Below are 23,263 nucleotides of genomic sequence, written 5' to 3' on the forward strand. Positions count from 1 at the left end.
TTTGAATAATATGAAATATTCTTAATTTATTAAATCATAAAATTATAAAATTAATTTTTCTCCATGCTCGTAAATGAAGAATATTGATATTTTCAAAGTTGATAATAAATTATTAAGATTTTATTAGCATTGAATAGTATAAACAGTATATGAATAGTATAAATAGTATAAACTTAGGGAATTGAACACGTACTGTATAATTAGTATTTTATTAAATAAACTAAATTTTCTGACAAAATATTATTTTGCAAATTTAAAAAAAAAATAATAAAAGAGGCAATGAGTTTCATAGAATGTTGAATTGACTCTCATTCTTCACTTACTAAGGCTTACTAAATAATTTTTTCTTCACTTACTAAATAATTGCTTTATATTGCAGTACAGTGTTCTTAACAATGTTCATAAGTACAATTAGAAGCTTTAAAATTAAATCTCAAATTCATACTCACAACCAATTACAGCAAAGAGAATAAGAATTTATGATTAATATAATATATATTTAATTCATGGTAATAAATATAGAATATTAACGTATAATAATATGAATAATCGTAAAAACAAAATGAGTCAATTGTTTAGCTACATTTCCATTAAATCGTCATTAAATTATCTTATCAGCTATATTATGTTTACATATTTTCAGAGCAAAATTTAAAAACTATATACAGGACAAATCTTTACGAACGTTATCCTTTCTAATGCGATGTAGATAGAATAGCAGGTAAAAGAGAAAAGGGTGAGAGTACCAGGAGATCCATTGAGTAAAATTAAACACCAGATGTAAACACCATTTCAGCAAGTAAGTAATTCAAGCAATTGAGAATAATTCTTGATCATTAAATTTCAACATAATCTACAACAATTTCTAAATACCAAAAATTCTAATTGTAAACAAATACGTGCCCTTATAATGACTTAAGGCATTCATAAAACTGCATGTTTAAGATTTTCAATAATGATTAATAATAATAATAATAATAATAATATTATTATTATTATTATTATTAATCATTATTGAAAATCTTAAATTATTATTATTAGGATTATTATCGTTATATATTTTTCGAAAACTTGAACTTGAAATTTTTTTATTTTCTTCTAATTTATCATTGAATATAAGAAAAAAATCTGAAAAATGCGAATAAAAACTGTATGTAAAATAAATGTGATACAGATTCAGAAAAATATTTCTTTAACATAGCTAATTTATATCCTTATGTTTACCAATGTAATTTATGAAAGATATTAAAAACATTAAAAAAAAAAAAAAAAAAAAAAAAAAAAAAAAATAATTCAATTGGTTCAAATTTTTGTATATTTCGAGATTAAAATTGATCACGCATTTAAAATAATTTATAATACATTAATTTTTTTTTATATATTTGCACATGTACATTATCTGCTTCTTTGATTGGCATGTTTAATAAAAATTTTCAAATTAATAAAAGAAAAGAAATGAACGAAATGGCAAAATAATATTTAGAAAATAAAACAAATAGTTTTTAGCCATTTTTATTTCAAATTAATAATTTGAGGTTTAAAATGATAAAATTATATAAAGGTTCGTATCACTACAGTTTATTTAAAATTTTATTTAAAAGCAAAAATATATGTATTACGAATGGATGGTGGATAATTATAATAATAGCATCAGGACTCATTTATAGTTACTGAATGATTTAAAAAAAAAGAAAAGAAAAAAAAAAGAAAAAAAAAACAATCAACAACAACATATTTTGAAAGACAAAAGATTTTATTTATTTATTTGTCGAAGAAGGAGAAACATAAACTACCGATTTCTTTCAATTCAAGCATAATAAAAATAGATCTACGTATTATAAATATCTATTTGTGAGAAAGCCTTTACGATATTATTAACATGATTTCATCTATTATAAATAAATTCATCATCCAACATTATTCATTTTATTCATTATTTTAGAGTCTTCGTACTCATAATTAAAATTTTAAGGCTTCAATGATAAGACTATAATAAGTATTTAATAAAATTTTTAAAAATTTATGTGATTACGTGACGCATTCTATGTTTTTTATTCGAAAGTTCTAAGCAGGTTTGCTTTGCGATAGTATAAGGAGCGGTTGCGTCAATCTTAACATGCGTTTCTATGATCGAGCATCATATAAATATAACTCAAGTTTAACCGTACATTCGTAGATCTATTTTTTTGTAAATACAAAAAGCAAAAATGGAAATATTAATGATTCACACAAACTGATTAAGTTTTGTTTTACAGATTCTTTGTGGTGAAAAAGCGGTTTTATAATGATTCGTACCGCTTGGAGATTGATTGGTATTATCGACGATGGTGACTCGATGGCAATTACATATTTTCTTTATTCCTGATAGAAAAAAAAAAAAAAAAAAAAAACATACTCCAACGAATAGTACATTTTTCACATTATAACCTGAAGTTTTAATTTTAATAAAAGGTCTTACTTTATTATACAATCTAATTGTTTTTATATAAATGGCTACGTTTTTAAACGTAAATCATTGTTGTATATAATTTTACCGCTTATACATAGAAATGATATCTTATGCGATTGATTTTACTAGATATTTATATCTCTAATATAAATATTTACATAGTTTATTACTATTTGCATTGATTAGTTATTGAAATTTGGAATAAGCAATATTTTTTTGTTGCGTCACAGACAAGCTCAAATTCACGTGTTCACATCTATACTTCATTCGTTAAAAAAATACGAAATATTGAATTTTGAATTTGAACAAAATTCTTTTTATAACAATAGATACTCTATTAAAATAGGTAAATTAAAATTATTTTTCAATATATATTTCACAGCATGCCCTTACTGTATTGTTGCTGTCTAATTGTATACCATTTATTATAATAATAATAATCAGATAGACGAACAATGAGAAAATGAATAAATATCTAACTATTTCATATCCGCAATCCCATCCATTTCCTATTGTAATAAACAAGATTTACTCACACCTCTTGTGTTTTTGATAAGAATATTGGCTTTTTTTTAATAAGCTATCGATAAGGATAAAGTAATAATGCTACAAGAGTAGCGTTTGGAACAAGTGAGGAGCAGCTATTTGCAACGGAAAGCTACAGCGAGAACAAACAAGACAGACAGAGAAACCTTCATTGCGATTGTATTAAAGGAATCTCGTCGCGCACACCTGATCATCTCTACCCCGTGTGCATTAGTTGGTGATCAGGCGCGAAAATTTTCCAGACGACAACTCCGCGGTCCAATAGGCCGTTATCTCCCAACCCCCGGCTGCACTATTAGCGCGGCATTCGACGAGGGGACAAGGTCGGCTGTTTCTCTCTCTTTCTCTCTCTCTCTCTCTCTCTCTCTCTCTCTCTCTCTCTCATTCGAACAAAAGTAGATAAGTGCGCGGGTGCCGTCGGCACCTGACTCTCGACTTATCGGCGTGGGGATCAGCCAAAAAGCCACGAAATCGTAACGCCGCTGCTCCATTCCTTGCAGGAGTCTCGCGACGCGCGGACAAACTCATCTCCGGTGCAGTTCCGCTGCGCTGCGCCCAGGCGATCGCCGATCCTTCGACAGCTACGACTCGCCCGCTCCTCCTTCTCCTTCTCCTCCCATTCCTCGGCCAGCCCAGGCCAGTCCAATCGCCTCCTCCTCCTCCTCCTCCTCCTCCTCCTCCTACTGACCCCTTCCTGCCCCGGAGACGGAGCGCGCACGAGGAACGAAAATCAGTGACGAGGGACGTTTTTCGGCTCGCGCGCTTTTCCGACGCGACGAGTAGCGCTGCCCACACCGGACGCACCGGACGCTCGCGCCACCTTCGCCTCGCGACACCGTGCTGCAGGACATGCGATGAAATCGCCTAAGAAACATGACGGCAAGTATGTGTGTGCGTGTACGCGACAGGGCGAGCGACCTTGCGAATGTCAGGCTGACTTTATTTGCACAATTACGCAGGACTTTTCGACGTTCCTGACCGTGTAACCGCGTTCCTAAACGATCTGTCATTTCGCCCGATGTCCCGATTTTCCGCTTCCATTATTAATCGTACGCGGATCTACGTTCGCGCGCTCGTGCTCTTACGCACGAGTTGTGAACGAGATTAGAGATTTGTGACGTTGTCGTGATGATGATTGTTGTTGTTTATTGTTTAAAGGTAATGACCAAAAGTCTGAGTGCGAGGAAGGACCAGTGGATTTCGAGCGGGCGATCCTACTCACAGGTAAATTTACTCTAGCAACTCTTTCTATCTCTCTCTCTCTCTCTATCTATCTATCTATCTCTCTCTCTATCTCTCTCTTTGCGTGTGCGTGCGCGTGTGTGTTACGATAGCTGGACACCCAACGATCCCAGTTATTATTGGCTCTTATTTTCATGGATGCCCTGTGTACAATTTATTACGCTTTTAATAAGAACGTATAAACCGTTTTAAAAAAAAAGTTATATATAACACCTGACTTTGCGAATTACTTTTTTGCCTCCCATGCTGTTATTCAATTGTTGTTACGATAGTTCATATTATTATTATACTTTTACTCACAGACGTTTAAATATAATTTTTTATGATAATCAAATAGCTCCAACTTGTATTTCCAAAAATTTTAGTTTAACGCCAGGGAAAATTGCCTTTGATAATTCATTGCTAATATTCATAGTCGTCGAATCATTTTGCTTTCTTTTTTTTTTTTTTTTTTTTTTTTTTATTTTATAAATTGTAAATTCTCGATAGAAATCTTGAACCAACATGTTACATATAGTGCGTTTACGAATGAAAAATTTTGTTCTCATAAAGATCAGCAATAAAATTCCAATTAGCTAAACATTTTGCCCACCTATTAGGTAGGATTTGCATGGTGTAATAAGTGTTTAAAACTAATTACACGAGCCATCATTATTAGCTATACTTAATAATAATAATCATAAATAAAGTTTCTGTAATTATTATATGATTCTATACAGCATTACTTTTTCTTCTTTTTTTTCTTTTTTCTTTTAAAGTTTAATAGAAAAAACTTATCTATTAACCTTGTTTAATCTACGTGCGAATAATTTTCATTCAACATTTTACAAATTATTCGCGTATCAGGATGCATATGTCGCGAATGACATTCCAATAAAATAAAATTTTAGTAAGTTAAATACGATGTTGGTCATTGATCATTCAGGATTATCATGTTTATTTTTAAAAAGTAGAATTTTCAATTTTCTCACATAAATGATTATGTACTAATGAATTTTGCGTAAAATACAATGATTTTACATAATCTACGGACTACATATTCGATCATTTACTTATTACTGGAATATTTTGTTATAAATAAAGAATGTTCGCTTACTATAATTATAATGCAATTTGAAATAAGCTTCTTATTTATTGTGGTTACAAAATTAACTATAAATAAAGTATTTTATTATCAAATAATTATGTTAAAAGCACATTTATAAATTTATAAATAAGCCTCGTAATCAATTTAAGTATAAGATTGAATTTAATTTTAATTCCAGCAGTCGAAAGTATCTTTATAAAATCTTGAGATGTGGATAAAACTTTAATGTCCGTTGATTATATTTCTGTAATCGGTCGTATTTTGCAAGCTACCTTTTAAATACATATACAATGGTATATATATACCGTAATGGCAATCTTCATTATCTCTTCGCATTTGCTTCTGATGTGTGCGCGCGCGTGCGTGCGTGCGTGTGTGTGTACGCGTGCGCGCAAATTTGCAAATGGCAGAACAAAATATTTTAAAAATGCTTAAGCCACTTCAACAATATTAACAATATTATCCATCGACATTCGACTTTCATGGTAATTAAAATAAGGATAATAAGAATTCGAGAATTGCTTTTGCAAATAGCATATGACGCAGAACAGCGTCGTTTCTCTAAATCGAAATCGGTGAAAAAACAAAAATTGACAACTCCCGACCTACGCCATCAATATTCTATATTCACGTGTTCCTCTAGGCAATGGGAAATTCAATTACTTGGTCCTGCTGACGTTGCTGCCCGTATGTTGGGCCAACTTCTATGCCTCGACATCGATATCCTACGTCCTGCCGTCGGCGGAATGCGAGCTCAAACTTAGTATGCTCGACAAGGGTCTGCTCAACTCCATGTCTTTTGCAGGTAAGCCGAGACGTCGTCGCTATTATGCACGTTACCAAGACTTTTAGCGAGCAAATAGTGAAATAAACAGACGTTTGACGAAGACATTCGCGAGAAGGATTTATGAGCCAATTGTGTGTTTGCGGGATCTGACGCTTTTATTTAACGTTTTATATTTTATAGCTCTTATACGTTCTTGTTCTCTTCGGTTTCTATTCAATAAGTACTTTAAATAGTAAAAGTCTTTTATCTTCAATTTTTTTTTTTTTAACACTTTTCCTGTCCTGTCATAGATTAAACATTTATTTATTTTTTAAATATATTACAAACTTAAAAAATTATACACGCACACTTATTTTATCCACGATTCCTTCTTTCAGTGCCCTTTCGTCGATTATTTTTCAAATTTGTTTTTTTACGCAATTGTAAATTGTTATTTGTTAAGATTATATTATATGTACCGCTTTGAATAATTATAACATACTTTTGTGTTGTTTTTTATTTTTTTTGCTTGTTTCTATTATTGTTCAATATTTCGATTTTGAATTGGGCTCTGCATTTTACGTAGCTTACAAGCTTAATATTTTATTATAAAAATTATGCGAGCTTGCAGAAACTAGCGTGAAAAATCTTAATCTAAGTTTTATGAAATACATAGTGATATGGAATATCAATTGCAATATTAACATTAAAAAATAAATGCAATAATTAGAAAAGAGATTACGTAACAAATTTTGTTGACTTAAGTGCTATTAAACATTTGATTTATAGATATATATTCTGATAAATCATAAATGAAAGAACTTGATATGCAGAATAATTTTATTAGCGTTTGTAGAAATCGTCATTGGCAATTAAAAGAAAATTTTTGTTAACAAAATCGATAAATTATATACATTATCGTATTAAACAAAGTTTTGATTTTAATCTATTAGTGTTTCACGACTGTCCGAAATTCCAGTTTGGAACGAATCAGCTTGGCACTCAACATACGGTAAATTCTAGTCAGACGTAAAAGAAATCCATAAAAATAATTACGTAAATTGCTTTGTTACGCCGCATGAAGTCTTAAATTTTTCGAATACCAATCAGACGATTCGAATTAAGAATTACTCTTTACCTTCTTAATCAATAAGTATTGAGATTCTTGTGATTATTGTTACTGTTAACATTATTATTATCATTATTATCATTATTATTATCATTATTATCATTATTATTATCATTATCATCATCATTATCATCATCATCATCATCATTATTATTATTGTTGTTGTTGTTGTTGTTGTTCTCCTTGTTATTGTTAACATCATTATCATCATTATTATCATTATTATCATTATTACTGAATCGAGAAATAAAAGAATATATATTATTTACAAATAGACAAAGAAAGAAATATCTTTGCTGCACTTTTTATAATGTCATAAGAAAACAAAAAATTCTGAAACATGTCTTATTATATCAGAATAAACGGTAATCAACTGACGCATGTAAGCGTGTCATTGTACCGAACAATGTTTGAATTTCTTTTTAAACTATTCAACAATAACGATTAACAAAATGATGAAAAACATATTCCATCAGTTTATTTTCAATTTATGCATTAATGTATCATCTTGACATTTAATAAAATTTATCTACTAATATAATCAAGGCATGTAATATCACATTTCATTAATTTAACAAATATAATAATTATATTATTATTAACAATTATTTCGATATAAATTTTAATTATTTTTATATAATAGCCAATAGTACAGAACATGTAAATATATAAAAATATTAAGTATATTGTAAGAAAATTTTAAATCTCTACACATTGATACATTTAATGAGCATTTTAATTAATTGTCATATTTAGTTCTTCATTCTACATAATCAAGATATATTTTCTTTAAATTACAAATGATAACCAATATTAGGAATAAGAAAAACACAGTAAGATATAAATATTATATAAAGATTTCATAAGATTTTTTATTTAAATTCTTATTTAAACGTTATTTATTAGTTGTGATCTAACGTTGAAGATAAACGTTCTAAATTCAAAAAACTTTTCAATAATATTACATTTTTCTATCATTGAAATTTAAAGCTAAATTCAATCATGTAAATTAATATTAAATGTACAAATACTATTATCTTTAAATATTTATTATGCATTTATTGTACTGTTAAGTCCCATTATCAACGGACATTAAAGGATGCAAGATTATTATTACGTATTCGTTTAAAATGTAAAGAAATTTACATTTAATTATTATTTATTCATTCATATTATTTACGATCATAGTTAAGATAAAGAGAAATTGGTGATATTATTAATGAAAATTAATACATTGGGTATTTTTATCGTATAGCGCTTAAACATTTCGTGCATGAACTCGGATTTCATATATTGAAAATTATGAATAAATAATGGAAGGCTAAATTAGTCATAAAATATTTGTATAAAATACATAATTACAATTAATTTTCAGGTATGATTATAACGTCATTTGTATGGGGTTTTATTGTGGATGCATTTGGTCGCAGAAAAATCATGGTATACGGTTATCTTTGTACTGCCATTTGTACTTTAGCCACTAGTTTTAGTCCTGCGTCTTGGCAGTTGATCCTCTTCAAATTCGTGGACGGTATTGTGTAAGTATTTATCATTTTATACAGACATTTTGCACTTTGCATTGAAATTTGCAATTCGAAGTTTTTACAAATGCTTAATTATTTTATCAGTATATCCGGTCCATACGTTGCCTTACAATCGTACATGGCTGAGATCCATAGCGAACATCTCAGATCTCAAATGTACATGTGGATGGGTATGTTTTTTGCTCTCGGCAACATCTCCCTATCGTGTAAGTAAATGTCACGTTTTAACGATAATTTGTTGACTTAATTGACGTTGTTTTTTTGTTAAACATAATGAAACATGTTTAATGGTACTTGCTAAGTTGTACATTTTTCGCACTTAAGCGTGTTTTTTATTTAAAAATCTGTGAGACATATACGCGAATAATTATAAATAGCTCTTATAATTATCCAATATTTTATGTTGTTTCTGTATACAGTTTTACTATGCACTGGTACTATTATTAAACAAAAACAAAGCAAAACAAAAAAAAAACAAAAAAAAAAAACAAAAAAAAAACAGAAAAAAAATGAAAAATTCGAATAAAAAATGTAAATGTTTTATGCCAATGTTATTGCCTATTGAAAAAATAATTATAATTTAATCATGGACGTTCAATGCTAATTTTTTCTTCTTTATATTTAAAATAAACATATATTTCTCATAAGTCTAATACGTATTGCCCACGCCGTATTATGCATTAAATTAAATAAATGTAATTACTTACGATTTAATCCATAATACAATACATTTACCATTTAATTTTAGAATTTTCTTTTTGTTTTTTTGTTTTTGTTTTATTTTTTTTGTTCGGATATTGCAGGTCTAGCTTGGTTAATTATTCCTCACAAATGGCAATGGAGCATCATCGACGGGTGGATCGAACTTACATCGTGGAGGTTATTTCTTGCTTTTTGTACGATACCAGGTTTGCTTGCGAGCTTCGCTTTGTACTTTTTACCAGAAAGTCCGCGATTTCTCATTGCCAAAAAACGTCATGACGATGCACTCGGGGTCTTTAAAAAGATCTACGCAATTAACACTGGAAAAAATCCAGATACTTACCCTGTGAGTTGATTTTAAACATTTGTATCCGACGTACTATTAATAGAGTATAGACGTTAATTGTTACGAGTCGATTCTGTAATTAGAATTTATTCATTTTCATTTAATTGTACAACACGTTAATAATAGCTTTCATATTTTTAAGTGAAATATATGGCAAATCAGATTTATATTTATTGAGCTTAACGCATTATGCAATGAAAATCATAATTGTAATAAGTTGCTACCGACCACACCAGTCATAAAATGTTTGATGTTACCTTTAACCATTTAAACATTTACAAGTTTGTTATTTAATGTAGGTTAAGTATCTCGAAGAAGAGGAATCGATAAAAATATCGGGAATTAGCTTTAAGCAAACTCTTATCGGTAGTCTTAAGCAAATACAACCAATTTTTCTACCACCAAATGCTGTTACTCTCGTATTAACAGCTTTCATACAATGCGGAGCGACAATAGGGTAAGTCTTATTATTATTATAATAAAATATTACAATATTAAACTATCTTATAATTAATTTGAGTTCCAATATCAAAAAAATTTCTATTCAAATAAAGTAACGCAAGAAGCGGAAAGTTGCCCCACTTTATATCAGCATAATGCAACGTAAATTCTGATTGAAATCTTATATGTTGTAGTATTTTTTCAGCAGTTGTATCCTCACCGATACTAAAGATTTTTGAAACAGAAAAATAAAAAAGCTTACAATGAAACGGTATGCTCGACTAAAATATAGATTAAGCGTCTGTTCTTACTCCTAATCATATTCCTTCATGTCATTTTTTATAATAGTAAACTCTAAAACAGGTCAAATACTTTGAGGCTTTGGATGCCTATGCTTTTTTCAATGATTGAAACCTATGACCATTTACATGCAGATGGACCAACCACTAGCATGTGCAATAAGATCGATGAGGTGATATTTAAGAACGTCACAGTTATGCAAAACGAAACGTCCGGCGATATTCCTGAATGTACAGAAGTAAGAAGTTTGGCTAAATATTAGTGTCTCTCTCTCTCTCTCTCTCTCTCTCTCTCTCTCTCTCTCTCTCTCTCTTCCTATTTCTTTTTTCTTTTTTTCTTTTTCCTCTTTATGGAATAACACGAGTGACAAAGACATAACTATTGGCTCAAATTTTAATATTTCAATATGCTTTTAAAGAGACAATAAGTACTTTAATGCAACAAAAGTATTTTGTACAAAAAATAAAACAGTTTATATGTACATAATTATAGAGCGGTTAAAGGCACACATTTACATGTAATAAAAATTTAATACTATCAATTTATAAATAATACAATGTTTACAATTTTTAATTAACATCAAACATAGCTATGCCAATAGTTTAAAGTACTAACGATCAACTACTCTAATTAATATTAATATTTAATTCATATTTAGAATGTGGTCAATGCAACTGTGTATATCAATTCAATTGTGATCTCGGTTGCATCATTTATAGGATACCTGATTGCCAAAAATCTAGTCAATAAAATCAGCAAGAAGATTTTAATGGGTAAGCGCTCACCTTAAGCATAATCCTTACACCATAATACTTTTAAATATCTCGCTCCCCAATTAAATTATTATTAATATATATATATATATATATGTGTGTGTGTGTGTGTGCGTGTGTGTATGTAAATAAATTTTCAGTCGTATGCTTCATCGGGGCTAGTGCTTGCTGTGGTATTCTGTATTGGGCGGAAGATTCTAATGGAATCCTCGCTATATCGTCGGTATTCGTGGCGCTATCGAGTATCGGTGGGACAATTGTAAATAACGTTGTTGTTGATACGTTCCCCACGGCTTTAAGGTAAACTTTCTCCACATTTGTCGATATTTCATATGCATTTTAATACATCGCATTTGATACGGATTTTAAATACTATCCAATATATTAACTACTGCTGAATAATAAAATTAATATTGATCAAGATTTATAATAACAAATAGATCCTTTGCGTATTGGTATATAATGTTAAAATTACTGTATACGATATGATTATTATTATTATAATCAAAGGATAATGTTATGCAAGACTTTCAATAATCTATGTGTATTAATTATATCTAAAAGACTATTTATATGTTTGTTTTTCTTTTGAAATATCTTCAACTATATCGAATAATTATAATAAGTCTATTTACATTTTTCAGAACTATGGCTCTTAGTGTGACGATGGTTGTAGGCCGCATGGGGGCTGTTGTTGGAAATTTATTATTTCCCGTCCTGTTCACTCTGGACTGTTTAGGTCCTTTTATTATGATAGGATCTGTTTGCTTAAGTAAGCTATTTCAACTATTATATTTTTGTTTTAAGACGTTAAGTGTAACGGAATTATTTAATTAAATACTTTCGCGTGAAATAAGAAAACGTTACATCGCGTAAGCAACATTAAATTGCAGTCGTAGCTCTACTGCCTTTATGATCCTATAATTTTTAATAATTATTTTACACATTTATTCAAGCAATACCGAAGATATTTTCATACATAATATTTATGCAGTGATAATCGAATCTATTGTATTTTATGGGGACATATAAAATCTGCTATAATTATTGCAGAGAACTTAATTTAAATTTATTTTATTTTAGTTTGAGACAATTTTCATTATTTGGAAATGTTTTAATTTTAAATTAAACTATAGCGTATCTTATAAATTTCTTGTATTATCTTTAAAATAGTTCTCCATCTCCATCGTATATAGAATCTTAAACTAAATGATAATTTGTCCGTGCTTCTCTTATATTTTATACAAATATTTGTTTATAATTCTGTCATAAAATTAGATTTGTAGATAATGCTCAACTTAATAATAAATTTCCATAATCAAGCTCGGCATTTTTAAATAATTAAACATTTATTATTAAACTTGATATGTTATTCAATTTTTAGGTATTATTAATTTAGAAAATGACGAAAATTATTATTTACGAAGGAATGGTCGTTCAAGTTTCAATATTTATAAAAAACGTTTTTTTTTATCACAATAAATCAACGTACTGTTTTTAAAAATTTTAAAATATAATGTAACATAAGATATACAAGTGAACAATATAAAGTACAAAAAAAGGAAAGTATTTTCGATTCTAATGTGAGATGAAACAATAAAACGAATGAATGTTCTTAACGAGGAAAACATAGGCAAATTGATAAATAAATTATACATATCACTTTTAGCGCAAACACTTTTACCCCACTATTTACAATATTTTATAACTTTATCGTATAAATAAATAAATATAATTTAATTTCGAACTATTAATCGGTGATCCATTTATTTATTTATTTTTTTTAAATTTTATTACCGATTAATCTGATAATACTAATTGAGCGATCTCGTAATCTCTCTCTCTCTCTCTCTCTCTCTCTCTCACACACACACACACACAAACGCGCGCGCGCGCGCGCGCGTATATATTAAAGAAATTGATAAATATTACTTCAATAACAATATTGTACTATATAATTTAAAATTTAACATTTAATATTCGACTTTATAGTCACAAGTCCTAGCATAAAATTAATATTAAAATCGTTTAAAAGCATAAGGATTTATTTGAATTATTATTGCAAATATTAATATATTCTTCTCGTTGTAATTTTCATTGGTAACGCTAATTGTTCTACACATATTTTAATTTTAATTTAAAAATTATTATTCTTTTTAATGATATGCCTAAAAAATATTTAATATTAGATGAAATTATTTATAAGCATAATATATATATCCGTTAAACTATAAATATACTTTTTATTTCAAAGTTGTATGCCAGCAAAATATACATTCTCAAGAACATTACTAGTTGGAAATTAATGAACGATCTAATTTTTATTTCAGTGTGTGCAACGTTAGTGTTGGTTTTACCACGGGAAAAGTTATAACTGGAAAAATGAGTCACTTTAAAACCGACAATCAAAGAACAATCACTTAGATTTAAGAAATGAACATTACACGTTATTGAAAAGAGTGTATTTTGCGAATATTTTTTTACGAAAGCGTATTTTTCGTGCGATATTTTGTATATTTTTCGTTAAACTGTTAATAATTTTATTGAAAAATTTGTTTTTTTTACAGAGTGTGTATGAAAATTCAATATATTCAATATTAAGGATAAATCTAGCGTTAAAATTAGAACAGAATATTGACTATGTGTATTTATTATTGTTAGGAAACTCGTGAGCACGCTTAATTAAGTTTAAGAAATGATCGCCATTATGAATACCCGATTGTGATAATGATTTCTTAGTACCTTAAGTACATTATTGAATGAGATTTCTCATTGTAAATAACATGTACAGCATTAAAAAAAAAAATTTGTAAACATGTTTATAATTTACACACATTTTTCATATGAATGAATCTCTAGTTTATTTAACTTTCGTTAATGATAATAAGCAGTATTCTTGGGATTTAATACATATAGTTTTATTAGTTTTATATACAAATGTGCACGTTCGCTCATTTATAAGCCCATATGAACCGTACATTTTCTTACGATAGAACGTTTTCTTATTAAGTGTAGTATTGAATATTGCCATAAATATTAATTATTCTTACTATTTCAATTTAATCTAAATTATAAGCAACATAATTAAGAAAAGCATCCTTGGTTTCTGTATTCAAACCATTTGTGCACATCAGAATTCATAGCACAATAAGAATAATAATATAACGTAATTTCCTCGAATGATATTATTTTTCATTCTTAGCGTTTTTCGTATTAAAATAAAAGTCCTTAAACTCCTATTAAATATAAAATATAAAATATTTTGTACTTATTCTTAATAATAAATGCAATTTTTCTAATGGAGTATGTTTTTTTTAAGTATGTAACAACTATGGTCTCGTGACAAATGAGTTGGCAATCGGGGTCAAAGTTGAAACTGATTATTACATTAAAAGATACATAGAGCAGCAAAATAATGTTCTTGAAGATGCTGAGTTTTACAAATGTACGTGCTGCTTACGACATTTTGAAGTAACGGTCGAAAAGAGGAGGTAATGATAAAGATTATAAGTTATGGGCTATAGATATAAACGCTTTCCACTTCTACCAATCTCTGTAGTGCCCTGTTGCCTTCCAACTCGACTTCTCTTGACATGGAGAAAGCACTTCTTTATACACGTAGTAAATTAGTTTTGTTGTATTTATAAGTTGTAATTGAAAGTGACCGAGAATCATAATTGGGGTAAGATTACAAATACCTGTAATTCTTTTGTTTATCATGCTGCAGGAAAATATAAAGCACGATTACGAATTAAAAAATATTATTAATTTTACTTCGATCGAATTTCTACAAAAAATATCTTTTAACATTATTGATCTATTATTAAAGAGTGTGACAAATTATATTTAAATATTAGTGCATCATGATTCGATAAATGATTTAGTAGTTGAAAAATAATGTTCTTGCAGCTCCTTACTGTCGCCTCTACTTTTAAGTTTACTACATTATAGTTCGTGAAAATATATTCTTTAACATTAAAAAAATATTAAACAATTCGTATGCTTTATAATTTTTCTACTCCATAATAACAATAATTAGATTAATAGTATAAATAAGTGAACAATTAGATATCAGACGGTAATATGAAATGTGATTAAATTTTTGTTTACGTATATTTATATGCAAATTATAATTCTTTTCTAATATCCGAGAGGCTTGGAACAACCATTACTTATATATAATAAGTTCAACATTAATATTTGAAATACTTAATACTTGGATTACTTGTTGATAATTTATCCATTTCATCGCAATATTTCCAAATTTCTAATGTAAAACAATGTTCTTTAAGATATATTTTTTTTAATAATTTGTTATAATAATAATGCAAAGTAAGTGAATGGAAAATTATGTTCTCAATTTTGTCATAAGGAAAATTTGAACAATAATAACATCTTTACACTTTGAATTTTAATATTATTTAATAATATATCATCTAAATTAGAGCCTAGACGTCTACTTAGATAATGCAATAAAATGTTAATTTATGTGATAAAAGAAAAAAAAAACAAAGCCAGGTTTTCCCTCATAGTAGTTTAACGAGTTATTAACTTAATTATTGCTAAATGTTTATATGAAACTTAAAAATTATTACTAGATTTTCATTACTTCTAATCTCATAATGCAATTATAAATAAAAGTTTTTTTTTTTTAAATATTAATTTAAATTTAAATTTAATTTAATTTTTAATACTATATTTAATTTCAATATTGTCTAATGAAAATCTACGAGATATGTATTTGATGTTGCAACGGGTATTATACATATTTCAATAAATATAGATTTTATATATTAAAATACATATTATAATATACATAAAATGGATAAATGCCATTTACATAATTATCACTTATCATTGCTTATGATTTTAAATATTTACGTACATTATCGAGTAAACATAAGCTTTTATATTTATGCAATGATATACATAGGCGAAATCTTCTTGAAGCTTATGTTATCATTTTCAATGAATATAAATATCGTTTATTTGATATCAAATGCATTTAGCTGAGCGAGGGAAAGTATTTTCTGCAGTATTGTAAATTTTATAAATTCATACTTTTATCAATCATGTTGTTTAGGAATGAAATTATTATTAATGAGCAGCGGTAATCGTGTGCCTTAACAAGCTGTCCAATTAATATAATATGAAAATTTATAAATTAATTGAAACTTTAGTAAAAAGTTAGAAAGTGTATATTTAGACTTGAAGCTCAATCACATGGAGTTAAAAATTACACTACAACAATACTACTGTTTTATTAATTTGTTTAGACTTATATTAATTACAGTTTGCATTAATTATTTGGTTATTAATGTTTTTATACGAAAATGAAAAAAAAGATGATGAATTTACTGTGATTTGTGAACATCGTAATGAATTGTAAAATAAAATATAAACGTTATTGTAGTGAAATCATTGTGGAACGGCATTCGATTTCTGTGTTGAAGTCACTTTTTTAAAGAATTTTCTGCGATCGTATAAAATTTGATAAATTCGATGAGTCAAATTAGATATGAAAACGTAAATTTATCTGGAATACATTGTAATTATAACACTCGGTTAATCGCTATTTGAATCGAACAATAGATAAACAAATCTATTTTTTTATGAAATAGTACTTCCTTTATTTTAATTCTGTCATAAGCATTAATTACATTTAATAAAGAGAAATTTAAAATTAATAAAAAAAATTTTAATACCCTTGCGACTAGTATGAATTTATTTTTCATCACCAGCAAAAACAAAAAATACTTGTTATTGTCGTCTTGTTATATCTAACGAATTTCGAAGCAAATAATTTAGATCTTTTAAGTTGCAATTTGGCTTATTTTAATAAAAGTCTCGATATTATTTTATTTATTTATTTTTTTTTTCATGCAATTATTAACCTTATTTAGATATTTATTTAACAAATTATTTATGTAATTTATTTAACGAAGTATGTGCGATGACATTTTGCCCATACTGTATCGAGAAACGCTAAGTTTACAAACAAAAATATTATGCGAGACTTTGTTTAATATATTTATTAAGCGAACCTTGGAATTAATGAGCATCGTTTATCGTTTATATTTCACTCATCACTAATTAATTAATAGATTTACATATTATTTGTAAATTCGCCGGGGTTCCTAAATTCAAGGCCAAATGAAAGAATTCATCAGTTACACGCACGTGACGCCTATTCTATAAATAATCCGACTAATTTAAATATTGTTTGCCAAATATTTACGAGTATTATGTCAAATGCCATTAAAAGTCTGACCAACTAACATCAATAGCTTACGTTAGTGGAATCGATTTCTTTGCAAAATTGTAATAATTATCAAAAAATCCATAAATCACAAGGGAAAAGAAATTTGGCATTAGAGTTTTAGATTTTTTGCAAATTACGTATCTAATTTCCATATTAGGAAAATACATTTTTAATTTAACACGCGCACGCATCCACGAATATTGTCGACCAAACCGGTCATTATCCTAACGGAATAATTAATATTTTTATACAATTTTCAAATTATTTATACGTTATTCTCGATTACGTATTGAAAAAAAATCTCTAATTTCTAATATACCTTTGCAATTTTATCGGATAAACTGCATAAGCTGTGCTACTCGGTAACGTTCCTTTCCATTCGGATAACAAAAAAAAACTCGCTCGAGCTACTGGCAAATAAAAAAAAACCAATCGTTAACCACAATTACCAAGCCTCTGTAAATACGTAATTTATGTGCGCTCGAAGCGCGACTTTAAAGAATAACGGCTTTATCAGCCGATGGTTACTCGCTATTAACAAAAAAAAAAAAAAAAAAAAAAAAAAAAAAAAAAAAAAAAAAAAAAAAAAAAAAAACTAAACTAAACTACAAATTTTGCCACGAGAGCTCTCTACCGTCTCGTCTCTCAAATTCTTCAATTCAATTGATCGATAAACATACGTCTTTCTTCAAAAGTCGGCTTTCGACATTTATCGCTTCGATATGCACTTTTCTATAATCAATAGGTAGATCGAAAGTCAGCGAGGTCGATTTTCGCAAACCAAACATTTTAAGCGTCCCGCCCCCTCTCCACCCACAAAACCAACAACGCAGCATTGGGCTTTGAATTTAGAATTTGGAATATCAACGTAAGCTCACAACGATTCCCTTGCTCATCAACCAATATGTCTCGGCGGCATCCCATTAACATGTCTCAATCATAATAATAATACTATATTTTATCAACGCGCTCATCAATTATTCTTTAACTACGTCATTCGATAAACTTTGTTTCATTGCTGCGCCCTACAACCGGCACAACGATTCAATCTCTCACTCTCTACTCGCGTGACTCCTCGCAATTCGCTCTAAATCGAGTGGAGCTGGGGCTGCCTGTCGTTGGAAAATTCCATCCCTTGGAATTTTAGCGGCGGTAGCACCTCATCGTGAAATGGTCGCGAATAATCAACCCGTCTCGCTCGCTCGCCACCTTCAATTATAAATAACCGGCATGCAGGGGAAACCAGCCAGCCAGCCAGCCAACTAACGAGGCTGCTCCCCTCCATTCCTCCTCCTCCTCCCCCCGCCCCTCCTCCGCCGCGCCGCCGACCAAGTTTTTCGGAATCGGTGAAACACGGCGGACTCCCTGAGAGGACTCGCTCGAGCCGGATTTCGGTTCCCCCGAGTATTACTGCGGCAGCGTCACGCGTCAATCACGTGCTCCGTCGAGCAGTAGCCACTCTCCGATCCTCCCGACCCTCCTCGTCGTCATCCTTGGCTTCTCGCTCGCTTTCTCCGGCCGATACCCTTGCCGATCATGACGATCGCCGCGTATCGCTCGCAGACAAGTCAAATTTAATGGCGCAGGATTTCCCATTTTGGCAGACTCTTTTGGTTGCATGGTAAAAGCCATATAATATGAAGGGCCAAGTACGGGAAAAGTGCCCGGACCGAGGAAAATGTTTTAAGTAGTCAAGAGCCTAACCAACATAAACGACCTCCCGAAATTCCCACGAGACTCGTCGTGGCGCGCGTCTCACGCGTTCCCCACAACCTCCCACGCAAGCCCTCCACAAGGCGCATGCGTATCTCATCCCGTCTCGTCGCTCTCTCTTTCTCTCTCTCTCTCTCTCTCGCTCTCTCACTCCAGTGTAAGCAGCTAGTTCCAGGCGACACATGGGCACTACATCGGCTGCAGTTGTCGTAGAGTCGCCGTTTGTCGGTGTGCGCGTGGAGGTACGTCGTCGAGGTTCGGGTCGTAGACACGGTGAGTCAATTTTGGAGTCGAGGAGCGCAGAGGTGGTTGAGCGGCGGCGGTCACATCCTATTTTATCAACGAGCTTCTCGAATATTCGTCGATATTTACGAGTGGACACTGTTTATCCGCGGACCTGTCACACGACACGGCAGCACCGCGCGACACTCTCATCGGCTCGGCGTCGCGACAGCCAACGCAAAGAGGCGACGCACCGTGGATAATTACCGTAATTTCGACAACTACACAACCACTCGCTCAATGCCACCAGTCGACGATACGCACACGCGCAAAGAGAGCGGCATAATCGCGAGCGGATATACACGGGAACGTAAATGCGCATGAGTGCGCGCGTGTGTCCGGTACGAAGGTCGAGCTGAGCGCCGCTAATTAGCTAATTGGTTCGTCGGCTCTCTTCCCTTCTACTTCCTCAGCTATTTCACGTGCGTTCCGATAAGACTCGGTGGAGAGCGTCGGAGGTACTTCCCGATGGGAGAGTCCTCAGGTATGGGCATTGATAATACCTTGGAACTTCTGTGTGTAAAGTTCCAAAAGATCGAGAGGCTCAAGAAGTCGTATTTCGGTAAGGAGCGATTATTTTTTATTTATAAACGAGGATGTCAGGGTTGCCGACTGTCAGCGCACGCAATTTTCTAAATAAATCATTTCCATTCGCGTAAAATGTAAACAAATGTAGGCGCGCGCGCGAACACACACACACACACACACGCACTCGCATATAAATACATTTATATTTTGTGCACGTATAAATTTGTTTATTTATTTATAGTCCGATTGAATTTAATATACACGCACACCAAGTACATTGCTCATTGTCACATTACAGTTTATCGCTCGTATTCATTGTTTTATTCTTCCTAACTTCAATTACTAAATATCACAGCATGAAAATATTTACATAATAATGCCATTCATATTATTAATAAATATTGCTGAATAATAAAATTTGCTAATTGTAAAACATTAGATATGACTTTTAAAGTATTTTGTTTATCGGTTATCAAATTGATAAATACAAATGGAAAGGCTTAATATTTAAATTAATATAAATTAACAACGATATCGAGATTGCTTTGATAATCATTTCTGTGATATTGTTGTTATTAATGATTAAAATTAACATAATGTAAAGGTGAAAGTTAATCATTTATATGTACTTGGTCGAAAACAGCATATTGTCATTTTTATTTTAAAAACAGTCGAGAACATTTTAACTCTTAACCTTTACATTTCTTTTAATTTTAAAAGAATTCAAGCTTTTTTTTTTTTTTTTTTTTTTTTTTTTTTTTTTTTTTTTAATGATTCTGCTTTAATAATAAGCTCGGTAGTTGAATTTTCAACAAATGATTTGGACATTACGTTATTCAAAATATTTTATTGATTCAACACCTGTATTTAATGGAATTCATGGACATTACAAGAGCGAAATTTTAATAATAGTATTAAAATATTGATCAATAAATAAAAAAAAATAAAAATAATACTTCAATTAATATCGTTCTAGTATGTTGTAACTGAAAAGATTAATTTTATTTTGAACTTTGTAGGTCATCAACGTTTTTATTGCGTTTATTTCAAATCATATGAAATTATTCCTTAAAATTTCTTTTTCCTACCTGTACAGATTCGTGTACTAGATAATTATAAAATATTTGTACATATTTATACGTGCATATATATTTAAGTAATTTTTAAGTATTTTGACTGATTGAATATTTATACTATTTTTTATATTTTTTCTGAACACAGTTTGCCTTTTAAATTCTTATTTTCATCGGAGTTTATGTCCTCTTGTTTTAAATCGCATTGTACAATACTTGTAAAGAAGCATTCAGTTGTTAAATATGTACATTCCGTTAATACATACAGCTGTTATTAGTGTAATGCACCTGATCACCCATTATTAGCAAATATTATAATAAATGATTATATTGTAAAAGATAAAAAAATAAACTTATGTACTTACTATAAAGCTGTTTCATGAAATATATTATACGAGAATTTCAGATTTATTTTGATTTATATTTTTATAAAATAATATTTAGAAAATTCTTATATAATCGACTCTTACATAACAAACACTTTTAACAATTGCATTGAATAATATCATTGTTTAAATATTATGAGTTTTTCCATTATATATATATATATATATATATATATATATATATATATATATATACATATATTAAGAATACAAATTTCATATGACTAATGTAATAAAATTCAGAAATGGATAGATATTTAATTATTTAATGGCTCATACATCAAATCGTTTAATATCTACTTCAAATGTTGAATTTTGATTCATTGGTCATTTCTAAAAATGAATATAATTCGAGCTTATGCGGCAATTAATATTAAACGTCTTACATGCCGCACGAGCCAAAATTTGTAAAATTAATTTAGTTCTATTTATTGATAAAAATTGTGATTCCCTTAAAAATTAATTGACCGATAGGATATTATTACAAGTTTTATTATATTTCGTACAAAATTATTTAAATGCATTACCAACTGATTCAATTTTAAATCGAATTTTTATCACTCGATAATATAAACGTAGACTATCCATCATTGGCTCAAGTATTGAAATTTCCAGCTCAATAATGAATCGTTAGAAGAGCCGTTCGAGTTTTATTCAAAATTCATAACCTACCAATATTTCACAAAAATCAATAAAATTATTTTACATCATCGGTTTGGGCTGCATGTTGAATTTGGGTGGCATAGGACTTTGTCAATTTGGTAAAGAATTTATTTTAAATAGCGTACGTTTCGATATGGTGCTGTTGCGCAAAGTAACGTCAACAAGTTGTTTTGATTTTTGATATTTTAACTTTATCAATCTCCACAGTTCGCAAACACTGTTTGTTAGGTAATACTGTCTGTTAGGTATATGTCTGTTAGGTAATACTGTAAAGCCTCGATATTTATCAATATAATGGAATAATAATAATGCGTTTAAGAAAAGACCGCCGTTCAACTAGAAGAAGCGCCAAACCGCGGTTAAGCGAGAGAGATGATTATTTAAAGCGCGTTGGGTCGCGGTAATTTCGAAAAATCACCGTGTAATTTCAGCATCCGCGAAACGCAGTATTTATAGCGAATAGCATTATTGGCGCGCGATTCGCCTAAGCTCGCGAAATCCCGAGGCAGCGGATCGCGCGACATTAGCAAAGACGTCCTCCGTCACGAATTTCTAACGAACCGTGGTGGCCCACATTTCACGCCTACCCATAATCCTCCTTGATATTTGCCGATCGTCGCAAATAAAAATCGCGAGACGACGCGCACTTTCGTCCCTCGCTTTTGCGAATCTAGCGCGTGTGGAGACCCCGTCTCTGCGCGGCTGGGCAGAAGAAAGAGAGGGAGGTTTGCCCGAAGGAGAAACCGCTGGGTGCTCGCACGCACGCACGTACGCACACAGGTAAATTCGGAACACGTGCTCAGCGAGTGACAGAGGCACACGGTGCGTTTGCTTTTTTGCTTTCGCGAGTGAGTTGAGGAGGAATAGAGGCGTCGGGCCCAGAGCCAACGGGTGGAATCGCCTCATCGACGGCGTGTCGGCCCCTTCGGACGACAGCTCCCGGCAAGAGTCGATGAACTTTCCCGGGAGCGCAGCGGCGGCCTCGCATTTCGTCTTCGTAGTCCCCATATCGCCGTTAAATTTATAATCGT

The 23,263-nt window shown here is 30.5% G+C and overlaps 2 protein-coding genes across 3 annotated transcripts in view; both read left to right on the top strand.

Moving 5' to 3' along the window:
• Positions 1-3,704: 3,704 nt before the first annotated feature.
• LOC105364571 (synaptic vesicle glycoprotein 2B) lies at positions 3,705-13,839 on the top strand. Of its 2 annotated transcripts, none has more exons than XM_011502540.1 (12): positions 3,705-3,878; positions 4,154-4,219; positions 5,968-6,129; positions 8,595-8,757; positions 8,848-8,969; positions 9,567-9,811; positions 10,111-10,268; positions 10,616-10,790; positions 11,211-11,325; positions 11,466-11,625; positions 11,970-12,097; positions 13,656-13,839. In XM_011502540.1, the coding sequence occupies exons 1-12, from the start codon at positions 3,869-3,871 to the stop codon at positions 13,697-13,699; spliced, it is 1,548 nt and encodes a 515-aa protein (XP_011500842.1). In that variant the 5' UTR covers positions 3,705-3,868; the 3' UTR covers positions 13,700-13,839. The 2 variants fall into 2 exon arrangements, with proteins under 2 accessions (XP_011500842.1, XP_011500841.1); XM_011502539.1 differs by having other exon boundaries at positions 3,705-3,874.
• Positions 13,840-20,050: 6,211 nt separating this feature from the next.
• LOC105364636 (peroxidase) overlaps positions 20,051-23,263 on the top strand; it is a 17,105-nt gene continuing 13,892 nt past the window's right edge. The window contains exon 1 of the mRNA XM_011502614.1: positions 20,051-20,144. Coding sequence (XP_011500916.1) covers positions 20,051-20,144 — 94 coding nt within the window. The remainder of the gene's footprint in view (positions 20,145-23,263) is intronic.

Source organism: Ceratosolen solmsi, unplaced genomic scaffold (genome assembly GCF_000503995.2).
Source record: "Ceratosolen solmsi marchali unplaced genomic scaffold, CerSol_1.0 scaffold39, whole genome shotgun sequence".
NCBI classification, from domain to species: Eukaryota; Metazoa; Arthropoda; class Insecta; order Hymenoptera; family Agaonidae; genus Ceratosolen; species Ceratosolen solmsi.